Raw genomic sequence first — 13,599 nt, 5'->3', positions numbered from 1 at the left:
GGGGGGGCTGTCAGGGGGTGGAGAGTGGTTGGATGGGGCGTGGGAGTCCCAGGGGTCTGTCTGGGGGTGGGGGTGTGGATAAGGGTTGGGGCAGTCAGGGGACAAGAGGCAGGGAGGCTTAGGTAGGGGGTGGAGTCCTGGGGGGCAGTTAGGGGCAGGGGTCCCAGGAGGGGGCAGTCAGGGGACAAGGAACGGGGGGAGGGTTGGGGATTCTGAGGGGGCGGGAAGTGGGAGGGGCAGAGGCGGGGCTAGGGCGGGGCTCCTCCCGTCCTCTTTTTTGCTTGCTGAAATATGGTAACCCTACATTAGCCTCTTTCACGGCTTCATCACATTGGCAGCTCATAGTCATCCTGTGATCAACCAATACACCCAGGTCTTCCTCCTCCTCTGTCCCTTCCAATAGATATGTCCCCAGCTTGCAGCAAAAGTTCTTGTTGTTAGTCCCTAAGTTCATGAACTTGCACTATTAAATTTCATCCCATTTCTATGATTCCAGTTTTCAAGGTCATCCAGATCTTTTTGTATGATATTCTGGACCTCCTCCTTATATGCATTATCTCCCAACTTTATGTCATCCGCAAATTTTACTGGCACAGTCCGACTTTATGTGCCACTGTCATTAATGAAAATGTTAAATAAGATTGGTCCCCCCAAGACCGATCCCTGAGGAACCCCATTAGTAACCTCCCCCTAGCCTGTGAGTTCACCTTTCAGTATGACCTGTTGTAGTCTCCCCTTTAACCAGTTCCTTATCCACCTTATCCCCATCTTCTCCAGTTGAACTAATAATTTCCCATGTGGAACTGTGTCAAATGCCTTACTGAAATCCAGGTTGATTAGATCTACTGCGTTTCCTTTGTCTAAAAAATCCCGAGTTATTTTCTTAAAGAAAGAAATCAGGTTGGGCTGGCATGAGCTGCCTTTTGTAAAACCATTTGTTGAGAATGAGTTTGGGCCTCCTCACAGTGAATAGCTAATATCCATATAAACTGGCATAGCATATATAAAAGTCTGCCTAAATTGGACAGTGTTTGTCAATTTTATTAAAGCAGATATAGGATTTGGAAGTTTGATATTCCCCTCCTTCTTCTGATTAGTTTCTTTTATTTGTGTACAGTATAGTTACCAGTACTAGCAGCATTTTCTTATACAGATAAACAAGCACAAAGATTACTAAAAATTGCTACAGCACATACTTTTTTTTTTTTGCTTGACAAATTATGTTCTTCATATTTTTCTTAGTAAGAATTATAGAAAAGTCTCATATTTAACATGCCCATGTATTGGACCTTTGCGTAAAAACGCTCCAGGGTTAAAAAAAAGTGATGCAATTTTTTTAAAATTACTTGATGTTTTCTTAGAAATCAATCCAAGAAGAAAAACGGAAACCAAGAAAAAACAGGTAATTTTTTCTTCTTTATTTACTTATCCCATGATAATTGTTATAATGCTCCAGAAACAGTGTTAAGCTGCACTGTCAACAAAGTAAAACCAAAAGTTAAGAAAAGGATATAGTTATTTGATGGTACACAGAGAGGTACGATTTGCAAGGTAAAATTATACCACTGTAAAGAACAAAATACATTATAGAATTTGGTCAAATGTTTTTACTTGTACGTGAGTCTTTTGCAATGGCAATACAAGCATAATAATAAACGAAGACACAGTCCAGCACAAAGACCATTCTAAATCAAATAAATAAATGAGGGTACTTAAAATTCCAGTTCAAAACAGGTGAGCAACCAGTCACTTCATTAGCAAAAATCCAAGGAAGGATGGTGCTCCCCTTCTGAGAAACAACCACTTGGAAATATAAAAACCACAAACAGAAATAGTTTATATCTTCATAAGAAGTAAGAAAACCAAAATGCCCACTGCCAATTCAATAGTAAAGCTTTTCTCACTGTGTAATTGAAATGCTTTGGTGGATATCCACAAGCATATATTTTCTTGGAGCTATATATATGCAGATCTCTCTATGGTTCTGGCAAATATTCAGCACATAGCTTCTGGCAAAGATTAAACCCACAGCTTTGCCCCATATATGGACCTGTACTTAATGCTTTTTGTGCTGCTTCCCTGTGACCATGCACTCCTGAATATGCTTCTTAGGCTACTTCTATACTAGGAGCACTTCACCAGTATCGAAATACTGGTAGACTATACTGGCAAAGCAGTCCTAGGATGGACACAGCTATACCATCAAAGCTGTGCTTTGTACTGGTATAGTAAAACCACCCACCGTAAGGCAAACAAGCTCTACCAGAAAATTAAAATAAGGGCTTCTGCTGGTCAGACTCAGGGATCATATCTCTTCACACCCCAGACCGAAGTACCTCTGTCAGCAGAAGTCTATAGTGCAGACCTGGCCTTAGCTGTTCCTTTATTTGATATATAGTAGCATGGTGGCGGTGGCCTATCATAAGGCTCAGTCCTGTGTGATGCTGAATGCCCTCAGCTCTCATTGAAGGCAGTGGGAAATGGGGACACAACACCTTGCACGAGACACTCAATACCCCGCATGATTGGAAACGTCAATCTGCAGCTGAAGCTGCAGGATGCAAACTTCATATAGAATACATCTAAACCAGCAAATATATATTTGAAAGAATGTATGGTAAAAAAGGGTACTCCCCTTTAAGAGTCAGGCTGGAGGCTACAGCTTGCAGCCTGGGGATAATCAAGGAGGCCCTGTCCCCCTGGGGGCTGACCCATATAAACAGGAACAGGAAGTGGAGCATGGGAGAGGGAGGGAATAGAAGCCAAGCAGGCTGCAGTGGGGTAGTAGTTACTCTCTGAGGCACTATGAGACAAGCCTAAACTGACTCACAGACTTGGGCATAGACTGTCGGCTTGGGAGCCTTGACCTACAGTCCTGATGAACTGTTTGTTACAATGGTTCCTGTCCTGAAGTCTGATTAAAAAGGGGACATGGTATTGTGTTAATATGTGTTGGTTTCTTCTTGGCTGGGCAGTTAAAGTGAATCTATTGCTGCTCCACTGGGGAAACTAAGGTGGTGCACACCTGCAGTGCCACACTGAGCCACAAGGTAGCATGCAGGAACTGCATACACCTTTACAATCAATAAAATGCAACCACATGCTTAAGCTCAGTCTTGCATTCAGCTGTATTTCAGCCACTAGTTACATTGCATGTTGGATGACCCATTTGGTGTAGCAGTAAGTTTAGTTTTTGTATTTTGAGGCTGAGCTCTTCACTCAATGGCCCCATTATGCATTTCTGGTTTAATTTATGTCTGTGTCCCCACATGACACTGTCAACTCTAGATCACAGATCTGCTTGTGGTGCCAGTTGGATCTTGGGAAATTTCCAAATATAGGGTTTCTCCCAGTCAGCTCCTCTTCTGGTGAGTTGTTTGACCAGTTTATGTCTGGACAAGAAATTCACTCATTGGACCTGAAATTCTTCTCACTTATACCAGTTTTATACCACTATTGCTACTGGATTCAATGGAATTACTTCTGATTTACACTAGGTGTGAAAGAAGAATACTGCCCAGTGTCTTTCAAGTCACCCTTAGGACTTTTTTTTCCTAGTCATTTTAAACTTTGTGGTTTTCAAATAGTGTGTTTCCTTAGGCATCCTGAAGCAATGCATGCAAAGAATGTTTGTGCTCTCTCTCATATGTACAATCTCCAACAATACACTGATATACTATTTGTTATTATTATTTATATTACAGTAGTATCTGAGGCCCCTTTCAGTAACAGCGTCCCATTCTGCTAGCTGCTGTAAGTTTCGACCTGCTTCAAAATATTGTAGTCCCTTCTCATATTCTCTACACGAAATTTCCATTTCTTAAATATTAACTTATTTAAAGAGAATTCTTGGGCTTGCTAGAGGATGGACTGACAGCTCTAGAAACTAAAGACCTCTGTACACAGCATAAGAATAGCCTGTGAAGAAGCCATGCATTTTTTCCATATCATCCCAATAACATGACACACTTTTGACCTGGAGAAATTACTCTCTAGGTCCATTCAATCCTTTGTCTACCTGCTGAGACTGGCAAGAAGAGTGCTGAATAATACCTTCCTGGCACTAGGATGTGTACTGAGGTTGGCAACTCATTTCATATACTGGATGTTACAAAACCTTTCCAATGGGTAATAACTTTCAGATAAATAAATAGCTTGAGCAAGATATATAAATAGGTGACATTAAAAGGAAGTCCCTGTATCACTTTGCAAATTGCCTGAAAAATCCAATTCCCTAGCAGTTTTCTGCTTTGTCACCCATGATCTGAAAGTGTTAAATACACAGATGATTATCTTCTTGTTACTTATGGATCAATGTAATCCATTCATTTCTAAGCCCAAAGTCCTCGAGAGTGTCACAAATCTACTGATATCCCTAAATTCTAGAGCTTGAATTTGAATCTCTTGAACTAGCTGAACACAGCCTATTAAAACGTGTCCTAGAGTAGATTTTTGTGGTCAGAGAATAAATCCCTGAAAACAGGTGATTATAATGGAAGTACTAACAGAGTCTTAATTATATCATTAAGGCCTTGGCTACACTTACCCGGTAGTTCGACGGCTGGAAATCGAACTTCTGGGTTCGACTTATCGCGTCTAGTCTGGACGTGATAAGTCGAACCCGGAAGTGCTCGCCGTCGACTGCGGTACTCCAGCTCGCCGAGAGGAGTACCGCGGAGTCGACGGGGGAGCCTGCCTGCCGCGTGTGGACCAAGGTAAGTTCGAACTAATTCGAACTAAGGTACTTCGAACTTCAGCTACGTTATTCACGTAGCTGAAGTTGCGTACCTTAGTTCGAATTAGGGGGGTAGTGTAGACCAAGCCTAAGAATGGCATTGCTGAAAACTGTCCAGTAACCTTAGATCTCTAAATCTCAGAACTGCTTTGAGATATGCAGGTGCACATTGATACATCTTAACAAAATCAGCCACAACTCATGCATGCACAGATATAAAAGCTGATTCTACAAAGTACTTGGTATGTGATTATATATTTGCTGGTAGATTCAACCCTAAATTATTAGTTCAAAATTATAACCATCTGCATTTTTATTAGTTACATTTCCAGGACCAGATTTTTGTGCTTATATAATTTTCTACCACAGTCAACATATGAAAAGTCCTCAGATATTGGCTGATAAGGAAAATGAAGGTTGTGATTCATTACTTTATTTTCACTGGGAAAATGTTGCAAAACAGAATTGGTGATTTAGAACTTTTATGCCTTTACAGTCTGGGCAAGGTGCTAGATTTAGAAGATTTCTATTACCAAGAAATTTCATCAAGTGATTCCATCTCAAATGATAGTAATTCTAGCACAAGAGAAAAGAGGCCACCAGTGGAGCTCAGAGATTCATCTTTAACTATTACTGAAGGGTAAGTAATACCAAATAATAGTAGGAACAAAAGAAATGCTGTGTAACCTACTTTAAAAAGTTATGGATGCAAACTTATTTTTGTACATTTCATACTGAAGACAAAAGTACAGTATATGCATTCAAACTAGCTATAAATCAATTAATTATTTTTTACGAAATCTTGTAAAATAATAATTCTAGGAATTAAAAAAATGTATATATGCTTAGCTGAAAAATTCCTTTCTTCAAAATAAGGTCCAAAGACAGTACAAACAGTCTTCAGCCTGCTTACAATTTGGGGAGCAGAACTCTGGCAAGGCAATCTCAGCCATACAGCCATTTTGCTGAAGAACCTGCCAATTTTGTTCTGCCTCCACAGCTCCAGATAAGGTGGACAGACCTCCTTGCTGTACATCTTTGGATCTCAAACTTTTTGCCAAACTAAAGCAAAATCTAAAAGTTAAATTTCTGTTTCAGTTAGGATTGTGTGGCTCTATGCCAGACTTTTAGCCTGACTTTTGGAGCTGAGAAACCTGGTTCTTGACAACTTCTTTTTTTTCCTATTGCACTGAACCAACACATGCCCCTACAGCCTCTGCTTGATACCAGTATGACAGACAAGCAAGGGAAAATCCTGAAGGGAAAACCTGGTTCATCAGCCTTCTTCCTACATAGATTCTTCAGGTCATTAATTGCATGTGACCTTTTGCTCTTCACTCAAAATGCTTTTGAGATATGCACCACTAGGCTAGGGCCTGATTGTGCTCTCACTTAAATCAATGAGATTTTTGCCACTGAATGCAGTGGAAACAGGTGCAAGGCATAAAATGCATGCCTTATTATTATGCTCTGCTCTGATGTTAATCTGCAGTAACGGAATTGGAGTAACTGGAGTAACTCCAGATCTCCTGTGTGTAACTGAGAGCAGAATTTACCCCCTGTTCATGGTTTATTACTTAAGTATCAACTACAGTTCAACATTCAGTGGCCACTTCAGTTGGGCTTCTTGTGTGAGTAAGGCGAGTACGATTTAGTCCTAGAGAAAGTGAATGCTTATACTTGTTTGTTGCCATTTGGGACTCTAAACTGAACCCCTAAGTGTAGCTCACCAGACATTTCAATAGTTATTTCAAAATAATATATACTTTCCAAACAATGGTTTTATGTTTAATCACATTACATAGGAATGACCTCAGTTCAATTAGTTAGGTCTGCTGTCTAAATGGAAGGCCAGCTTTCAAAAATGCAATTTGCCACCTGAAAGCCACGAGCGGGGTTCTAAACTGAGACCTTTGCAGTGTCCAGTCTGAAACAGTGGGACAGACCCTCAGCAGGTATAGAACAGGAGTAGCTCCATTTATGTCAATGGAGCTACCTTATTTACACCAGCTGACAATCTGATCCAATGTCTAATAGGCAAGAATTACCTCCAAAGCCTTCCCTGTTATCCTGACATTTCTACTATGTACTTAATAATTCCTCCCTTTTTTAAAAAACTTGTTTTCTTTGAGCATTCCTCTGTTCTGCTAAAATGTATTTGCTCTGGGATGCCGGCTCTATTCTGCAGAGTGGGGAGAGGCCTGGAGAAGGCAGCTGTTTTTGCTGAGGGTGAAGGTTAAGCAGTCGATTAGCAGTATTTGCTGAAGTAAATGTTTTGACTTTAATTTCTAAAGCGCTTCTGCATTTAATCCCTAGGTCAAGGGTTGCAGAGAGCCCCCTGGACGAGAGCAAAACTGAAGATAATCCCTATGACTACAGAAAACTGCTACGGAAAACCTCTCAGCGCCGGCGCCTTATCCAGCAGTTTTAGCTGCTGCTGCCATTTGGCTTTTATTAGCATAATCTTTTTTTATGATTTTGTACCGTGTGCTTTTTTTTTGTATTAGCTCTAATATTTCAGGTTTACAGTGAATATGAATTATGTAGTTTACACCCAACACTGTTTTAAAGGGACACTGTCAAGTTAAAAATTGTAAATTTAAAAAAAATCTTGCTGATGTTACTTATTAATATATTTTAGATTACTAAAATTGAAATAATTTTTAAAAACAAATGTACTTCCTGTATATTGTTTTCCTTTTTACATTTCTCTCGTCTTATACAAAATAGACTAGTCAGTTTCTCTTTTGTTTATAGTCATTTCCTAGTCAATTGAGTTTTCAGGTTCCCATGCACACTAGCACAAAACGATTTTTTTAAAACAAATTACTTCACTGGATTTTTTTAAGAATTCCAAAGAAGAATTTCTTTTGGTTTTAAGTCTACAATGCCTAAATTTGGGGCCAAATCTACATGTTTCAAGTGTCCCTTTAATACAAACAAATGTAAATTTTTGTTTGGTAGTATATTATATATCAATTTATTTTCTTATTGACTTTAACTACAGTAAAGCTACTGAGGGAAGGTGTTTAAAGGACAATATAGATGTGTATTCTTTACCTTGGAAATGTTTATATACAGGGAAATATAACCACAACCCTCTCTTCTACCTCTGAGCTTTGTGGCTAAACATTGAACTCTTAAATCTTGTTTGCTTTATTCTCCATTTTAAATTTGCGTTGGATTTTTGGGACTCTTAATCTCAGAGAGACTGAGAAGTGGCTAGGAAAATGTGGATTGTGTCTTAATTCCGCCAGAAGTGTATTGGGTACAAAGTAGCCGCCACTTTGTTCAAAATTTCACCCAAATTCCTATTTTTAAAGGAATTATTTTAGAGAAAGGATGTAGATAACTGGAACATTCACATTTGTGATTGACAGTGATTAACAGCTGCATGTTCCAAGCTGCCAGCAAGAATGGCAGATTTTACCAGGCCAATATTCTGAGCAGTGTAAGAGCGGAATCCTGGTCCCTTACTCAGGCCAGGTGTCCCATTGCAGTGATTACTGGTGGGAGTAAAACCAGCAGGGTAGAGCTCTGCACAAACTATCTTTAGACACTTCTGGCACTCTAATTTAGCCCTCTTTCCATAGACATGTAATTGGTGCTTCGTATTTTTACAGTAGTTAAAAGATTAAAAACCATGTTTAAATTGCTGCAGTGTACAATGTGCTAGAAAACATTGGGTTTGATTTTTAAAGTCCTCTTAAAATTGCTCTCTCCATTATTACAATGGCAAAATAAATAAACAACAATACAAAAGTCAGGGACAGGCTTGGCTGCATTTGAATTACTCCTAGCAGAGGTGCAATCACGGGTGTGTGGGCAGGGGTGGATTGAGACAGGAGGAGAGGAGAGAAGAGTAGTCACTTTACATTGAAACTCCGCTTGGTATTTCCTCCACATTGCCTTACATGGGGGCATCAGCTGGAAATTGGAAGGGATCAAAGCAGATCTGTTATTTCACAGAAAGAAACCACAGGGCTGATATTCTTTCTTTTCCCGTCAGGCTATTCTCTAAACTGATGAAGGCATTTCAGTGAGACCAACGCCTAGAATGTTATTAGTTAGCACCGCTACATGGATTAACACCCATTAACTCTAAAAGGGGAGTGGGTGCAAGTCAAGATGCAGTAAGACCCTCCATTGAACTGAGTATTAGGTGAGGGAGGCCTATCAACAAAGGATCAGCCTTAGCCTCTAGCCCTGGAACCGTCTCCATCCTGCTCGCACTCCAGTTCTCTCTAAGATTTGCTCTGTGGATGGAAAAATCATGATGTTGGGCAGATTAGACTAAACGCAATTTCACCCTACCTCTCCCCTGTCCATAGTCTCCTACATACAGGAGGGTTGCTTAAACTATCTATCATGCTGGCAGGATTAAAAGGCTGGGCCTGAGATGTACCTGCAGAACAGAGCACGGGTCGGCCTGTTCCCAAGAAGATTCTAGAGAACACTTCAGGAAACAACTAGGGTGCATGTCTCTGTTGATTGCCCATGTAGAGACAGCTGGTGGCTGTCAGTTTCACACCTGCAATGCCATGCAAGGTGCTAGTGTGACAAGAGGGGCAGGGAAAAGAAGGCCTGTGACAGAGGCTTTCCATAGGACGCTCCTAAAGATGGACTTTTACTGCCCGAGTGCCTGTACCTAGAAAGAGATGGGGAAAGAAGGAGATGCCCGAAAAGCTGCCACAAGGCGGATCATCCCTAGGCTGTGAGCTCTGCGCTGTCTCACAGGTACCAGTTTGCCACGGTCCTTATCCTGGACAGTCAACACTAAGGCGCAAAGTTATGATAACCGTGCAGATTTACAGAAGTGTTGGGTTGTGCGGGACAGAGGTTTTATTGAGCTGGGTCCTTGGCATGGTCTGTTAGAGCCCATCTCTAACCACTCAGTGCAGGCACAGGCTGGCTCCCTGCGTAAGATTGCCAACTTTCTACTCACATAAAACCGAACACCCTTGCCCTGCCCCCTACCCTGCCCCTCCTCTGAGGCCCTGCCCCTTCTCTGAGGCCCCACCCCCGCTCACTCCATCTCCCCTCCCTCTGTCACTCTCTCTCCCCACCCTCATTCACTCATTTTCACTGAGCTGGCTCAGGGGGTTGGTGTCCGGAGGGGGTGAGGGCTCCTGCTGGGGGTGCAGCCTCTGGGGAGGGGCCAGAAATGAGGAGTTCAGGGTGCGGGAGGGGGCTCTGGCCTGAGGCGGGGGTTGGGGTGTGGGAGGGGGACTGGGTGTGCGGGTTCTGGGGTGGGGCCAGAAAAGAGGAGTTCAGGGTGTGGGAGAGGGCTCCAGGCTGAGGCAGTGGGTTGGGATGCAGGAGGGGGTGAGGGCTCTGGGGGATGAGGGTGCGGAAATGAGGGTTTGGGGTGCAGGAGGAGACTCCAGGCTGGGTCCAAGAGGTTTGGAGGGCAGGAGGGGGATCAGGGCTAGGGCAGGGAGTTGGGGCGCAGGAGGAGGGGGTCAGGGGTGCAGGCTCTGGGTGATGCTTACCTCAGGCAGCTCCCAGAAGCAGGGTCATGTTTCCCCCTCTGGCTCCTAAGCAGAGGCACAGCCAGGCAACTCTGCACACTGCCCCATCTGCAGGCACCACCCCTACAGCTCCCATTGGCCACAATTCCTGGACAATGGGTGTTGTGGAGCTGGCACTTGGGGCAGGGGCAGGGGCAGTGTTTGGAGCCCCCTGGCTGCCCTCAGGCGTAGGAGCTGGAGGGAGGATATGACGCTGCTCCGGGAACCCCACAGAGCCAGGGCAGGCAGGGAGCCTGCCTTAGCCCCGGGGACCGGACTTCTAACTGCCCAGTCAGCACCGCCACCAGGGTCCCTTTTCAACTGCCTTTCTGGTGGAAAACCGGACACCTGGCAAGTGCAACCCTCGGTCGCCAGCGGCGCACAGGAGACCACTCAGCGCTGTACCGAACTCGCAGGGCTCGAGCAGACCAAGGCCTGGCGCACGCTGGGAAGAGCCACCAGCCCGCGCCCCGCAGCGGCCAGGCGGGATTTCCAGCGTGGTCTGTGGGGAGCCACCATCTCCACGCTAGGCTGGCCTCCCGTTCTCCTTCACAAGGCGCCCAGGCCAGGAGCACAGGAAGGGCCCTGGCACTTGCAAAACCAGGGGTCACCGCAGACTAAACACACACACCCCGGGAGCGGGGCTGCTCCTCTTACCCGAACAGCGCAGGACTTGCCAGCGCGGCCACCCTAGCGGGGCTGAGGGACTGTGGTACTCAGTACGGACTGAGGTTTGCTCTACTCCATCCCAGCCGAGGCGGGCGGCGCCTGGCCGGGGTAGATGAAGGCTACACACCCTTGCTTGCGCTCCCTCTTGCCCCGCAGGACGCCAGTGAAGGCTGGTTTGCATGTGGCTTTTAGACAGGGGGATCCTGAGCCAAAGGCCCTTGCAACCAAGTCCCACAGTGAACGTCTGGCTTCATTCCCTCCGTGCTCAGCAGCAGTACGGGGAAGTGTGGAGCCCTCCTCCCTTGCCTCGCTGGGCGCTGACAGGCAGCCACTCCTTTGACTTGGGCGGCTCCAGTCTCGGCGCCCCCCTGCAGGCCTGCGAAGGCCGGAGGGCGTGGGGGATGCACGGCTGCGCTGCACCGGCAGGGCCCAGGCCGGAGAAGCTGCACGTCTGTAACTCGGCTCCCGCCGGGCCTCTCCAGCTCCACTAGACGCCTCGCTTGGCGTCGCACAAAGGCCGGCTACGTGCTGCTTCCCAGCACGGCGGCGAGCCTTTGCTCTGGCCGGTGCTCCGCGGGCGGGCCCAGAGAATGGGGTGTGCGCTGAGTCTGAACTGACTTACCCCGGCAGGCTCTGCGTGGAGCCGAGGAGACAGACGGGGTGTGATGAACTGGAGCGAGACCGATCCACCTTCCAGATCATTGACTTGGCTGGCGGCTACCCAGCTGATCTGGGGGTTGTCACCAAAGGGAGATGAATAGACACATCGGTCTGCAAACCGATGGCATTTCTGGGCTAATAGAGCCGCTGATTAACAATCCTGCAGCCCTTGTCTCCGGCTATCGCCTCGCTGTATTGCAGGCTCAGAAACGGCTCACATTTTAGCCACTCTCTGGAGCCACACACAAAGGGCCGTGCATTTCCAGCTGCGTTTCCGTGACACTGTGGGCATGGGGCTGGGCCCCACGTAAAGGAATAAACTGAATCAGGGAGGCATAGAAATAGCCCGAGGTTGGTTCTCTCTGATTTTAGGCACATCCCCCCCACCAACCCCCCGGTGGCGGTGGAGGCCAGGCTGAGATCAGACCGCTGCCCCCCTCTACCCGTGCCCACTGACGCCAAAACATCAGCTCGCTCAGTCACCTGCCGTCCGGCCTTGAATGAAATGTGAGTCCCGACAGGCAAGATACCCCCGAGGGCCAGACATGCGTGGGATCGCCAGCCCGGAGACTCTCCCTAATCAGTTCCTCTGTGCTCCTCAGCTTGCCCCTGTGCCAACCTCTAGCCTTCAACTGCCTCCCTCGAATTGCCGGGTCTTTCTCCCCATTCCGCGCTGAAGCTATCTGGGCACAGCACGCGTGGGGCGTGCCCGGCTCCCGGAGCAAGTTTGGCTGTGCTAAGGACCAGGAAGGCATCCCATCAACCCCAGCCTCCCCCGTCCCTGGGCCGGTCCCGCAGCTGATCTCTGCCCAGAGCCAGCGCGCGGCCAAAGCAGCTCCCAGGCAGCAGCAGCCCACGGCTCGAGGGGAGTCGTGACTCGCGCACGCCGCCCTTCCCCCGCCCCAGGGTACCCGGGCTGAGGGCTCCAGCTGGATAAAAGCAGAGCCACGGTGACCCCCCGTTTGGCCGAGAGACGCGCGGGGTTGAAGAGGGAGCGGATCGGCACCATGGAGAGCGCCTAGCGTCCCTGCCCCACTCCCTCTCCCACTTCCCGCAGCCCCGCTGCTTCCAGCCTCCCTCTCTCTCGGAGCCCCCGGGGAGCGCCAGGGCGCCGCTGCCTCTCTAGGCGCCGGCGCGCGCTGCCTGGCGCTTGCACACGGGGGTACTCGCACACGGGGACACTCCCGCGCTGGGACTCTCCCTCCCACATAGCTCGTTGCAGCTCGCCGGCTCCTAGGCACTGTTGGCAGCTCCGCAGATGGCAACGCCAGGCTCCGGCTTTTGGTCCTTCGGCTCCGAGGAGGGATCGGGGGATGCGGAGAACCCCGGCACAGGTAGGAGCGCGGAGCAGCCCTGGCGGGGGATGAGTTCCGCCACCAGCCACAGGAAAGTTCCCAGCCCCGTCCCGGGATGGGCTCCCAACGCTACCTGCGCCCCGCATCCCATTCCCTGCCTGCAGCCAAGCGGGCTGGAGACCAGCTGGCCAGTTCGTCGCGGTCCGTCCTGACCAGCAACAGAGCGCACACTTGGATGCGGATGCGGCAACAAATAATCACCTAGGGATACTCCAAACACCACCCAGGGCAGCGCTGGCAAAGAGAAACGCAGCCATCCCAGCTCCCCTCGGACTTCGCAAGGGACTCGGGACCCAGAGCTGGGTCGCAGAGCAGCTTTATCGTAAAGCCTTGGCTGCAGCTATAACTGGACCACAGTGCCGCAGGATTCTCCAGGGCAGGAAGGAGCGACGCCAACATAAACCTGAGTCTACTCCTAGGGGGCTTTTACCTGGCTTTGGGGGGGTCTCTTTGGGGCGGGAGAGGAAGGCGAGAGGGAGGGGAAGGGTTGTGCTGTCTTGGGGGATATTAAGAAAGTTATGTTCTGTGTTACCCGGAATGTGTTTGCTCTTCGAGATCTGAAAGTTAGGAGGGGACAGTTCCCATCCAGCCTGGAGCAAGACCAGGACACTTGAACCACGCCGTTTCCGAGATGACCCTACAGAAGGTATGGTACACCTCAGATAATATA

The 13,599-nt window shown here is 47.4% G+C and overlaps 2 protein-coding genes across 2 annotated transcripts in view; both read left to right on the top strand.

Annotated features, from left to right (window-relative positions):
• MYO3A (myosin IIIA) overlaps window positions 1–7,346 on the top strand; it is a 215,349-nt gene extending 208,003 nt beyond the window's left edge. Inside the window, exons 35-37 of the mRNA XM_034760222.1 lie at window positions 1,362–1,402; window positions 5,232–5,375; window positions 7,052–7,346. Of these exons, the coding sequence (XP_034616113.1) occupies window positions 1,362–1,402; window positions 5,232–5,375; window positions 7,052–7,166 (300 nt within the window). The 3' untranslated portion in view covers window positions 7,167–7,346. The remainder of the gene's footprint in view (window positions 1–1,361; window positions 1,403–5,231; window positions 5,376–7,051) is intronic.
• A 4,008-nt stretch (window positions 7,347–11,354) lies between these two features.
• Window positions 11,355–13,599, top strand: part of GAD2 (glutamate decarboxylase 2) — a 54,789-nt gene continuing 52,544 nt past the window's right edge. The window contains exon 1 of the mRNA XM_034760221.1: window positions 11,355–12,908. Within this exon, the coding sequence (XP_034616112.1) occupies window positions 12,833–12,908 (76 nt within the window). The 5' untranslated portion in view covers window positions 11,355–12,832. The remainder of the gene's footprint in view (window positions 12,909–13,599) is intronic.

The sequence above is a fragment of the Trachemys scripta genome, chromosome 2, assembly GCF_013100865.1.
Source record: "Trachemys scripta elegans isolate TJP31775 chromosome 2, CAS_Tse_1.0, whole genome shotgun sequence".
In the NCBI taxonomy this organism is placed as follows: Eukaryota; Metazoa; Chordata; order Testudines; family Emydidae; genus Trachemys; species Trachemys scripta.
Note: the sequence above shows the minus strand (reverse complement) of the source record. Positions and strands in the feature narration are given on the sequence as shown.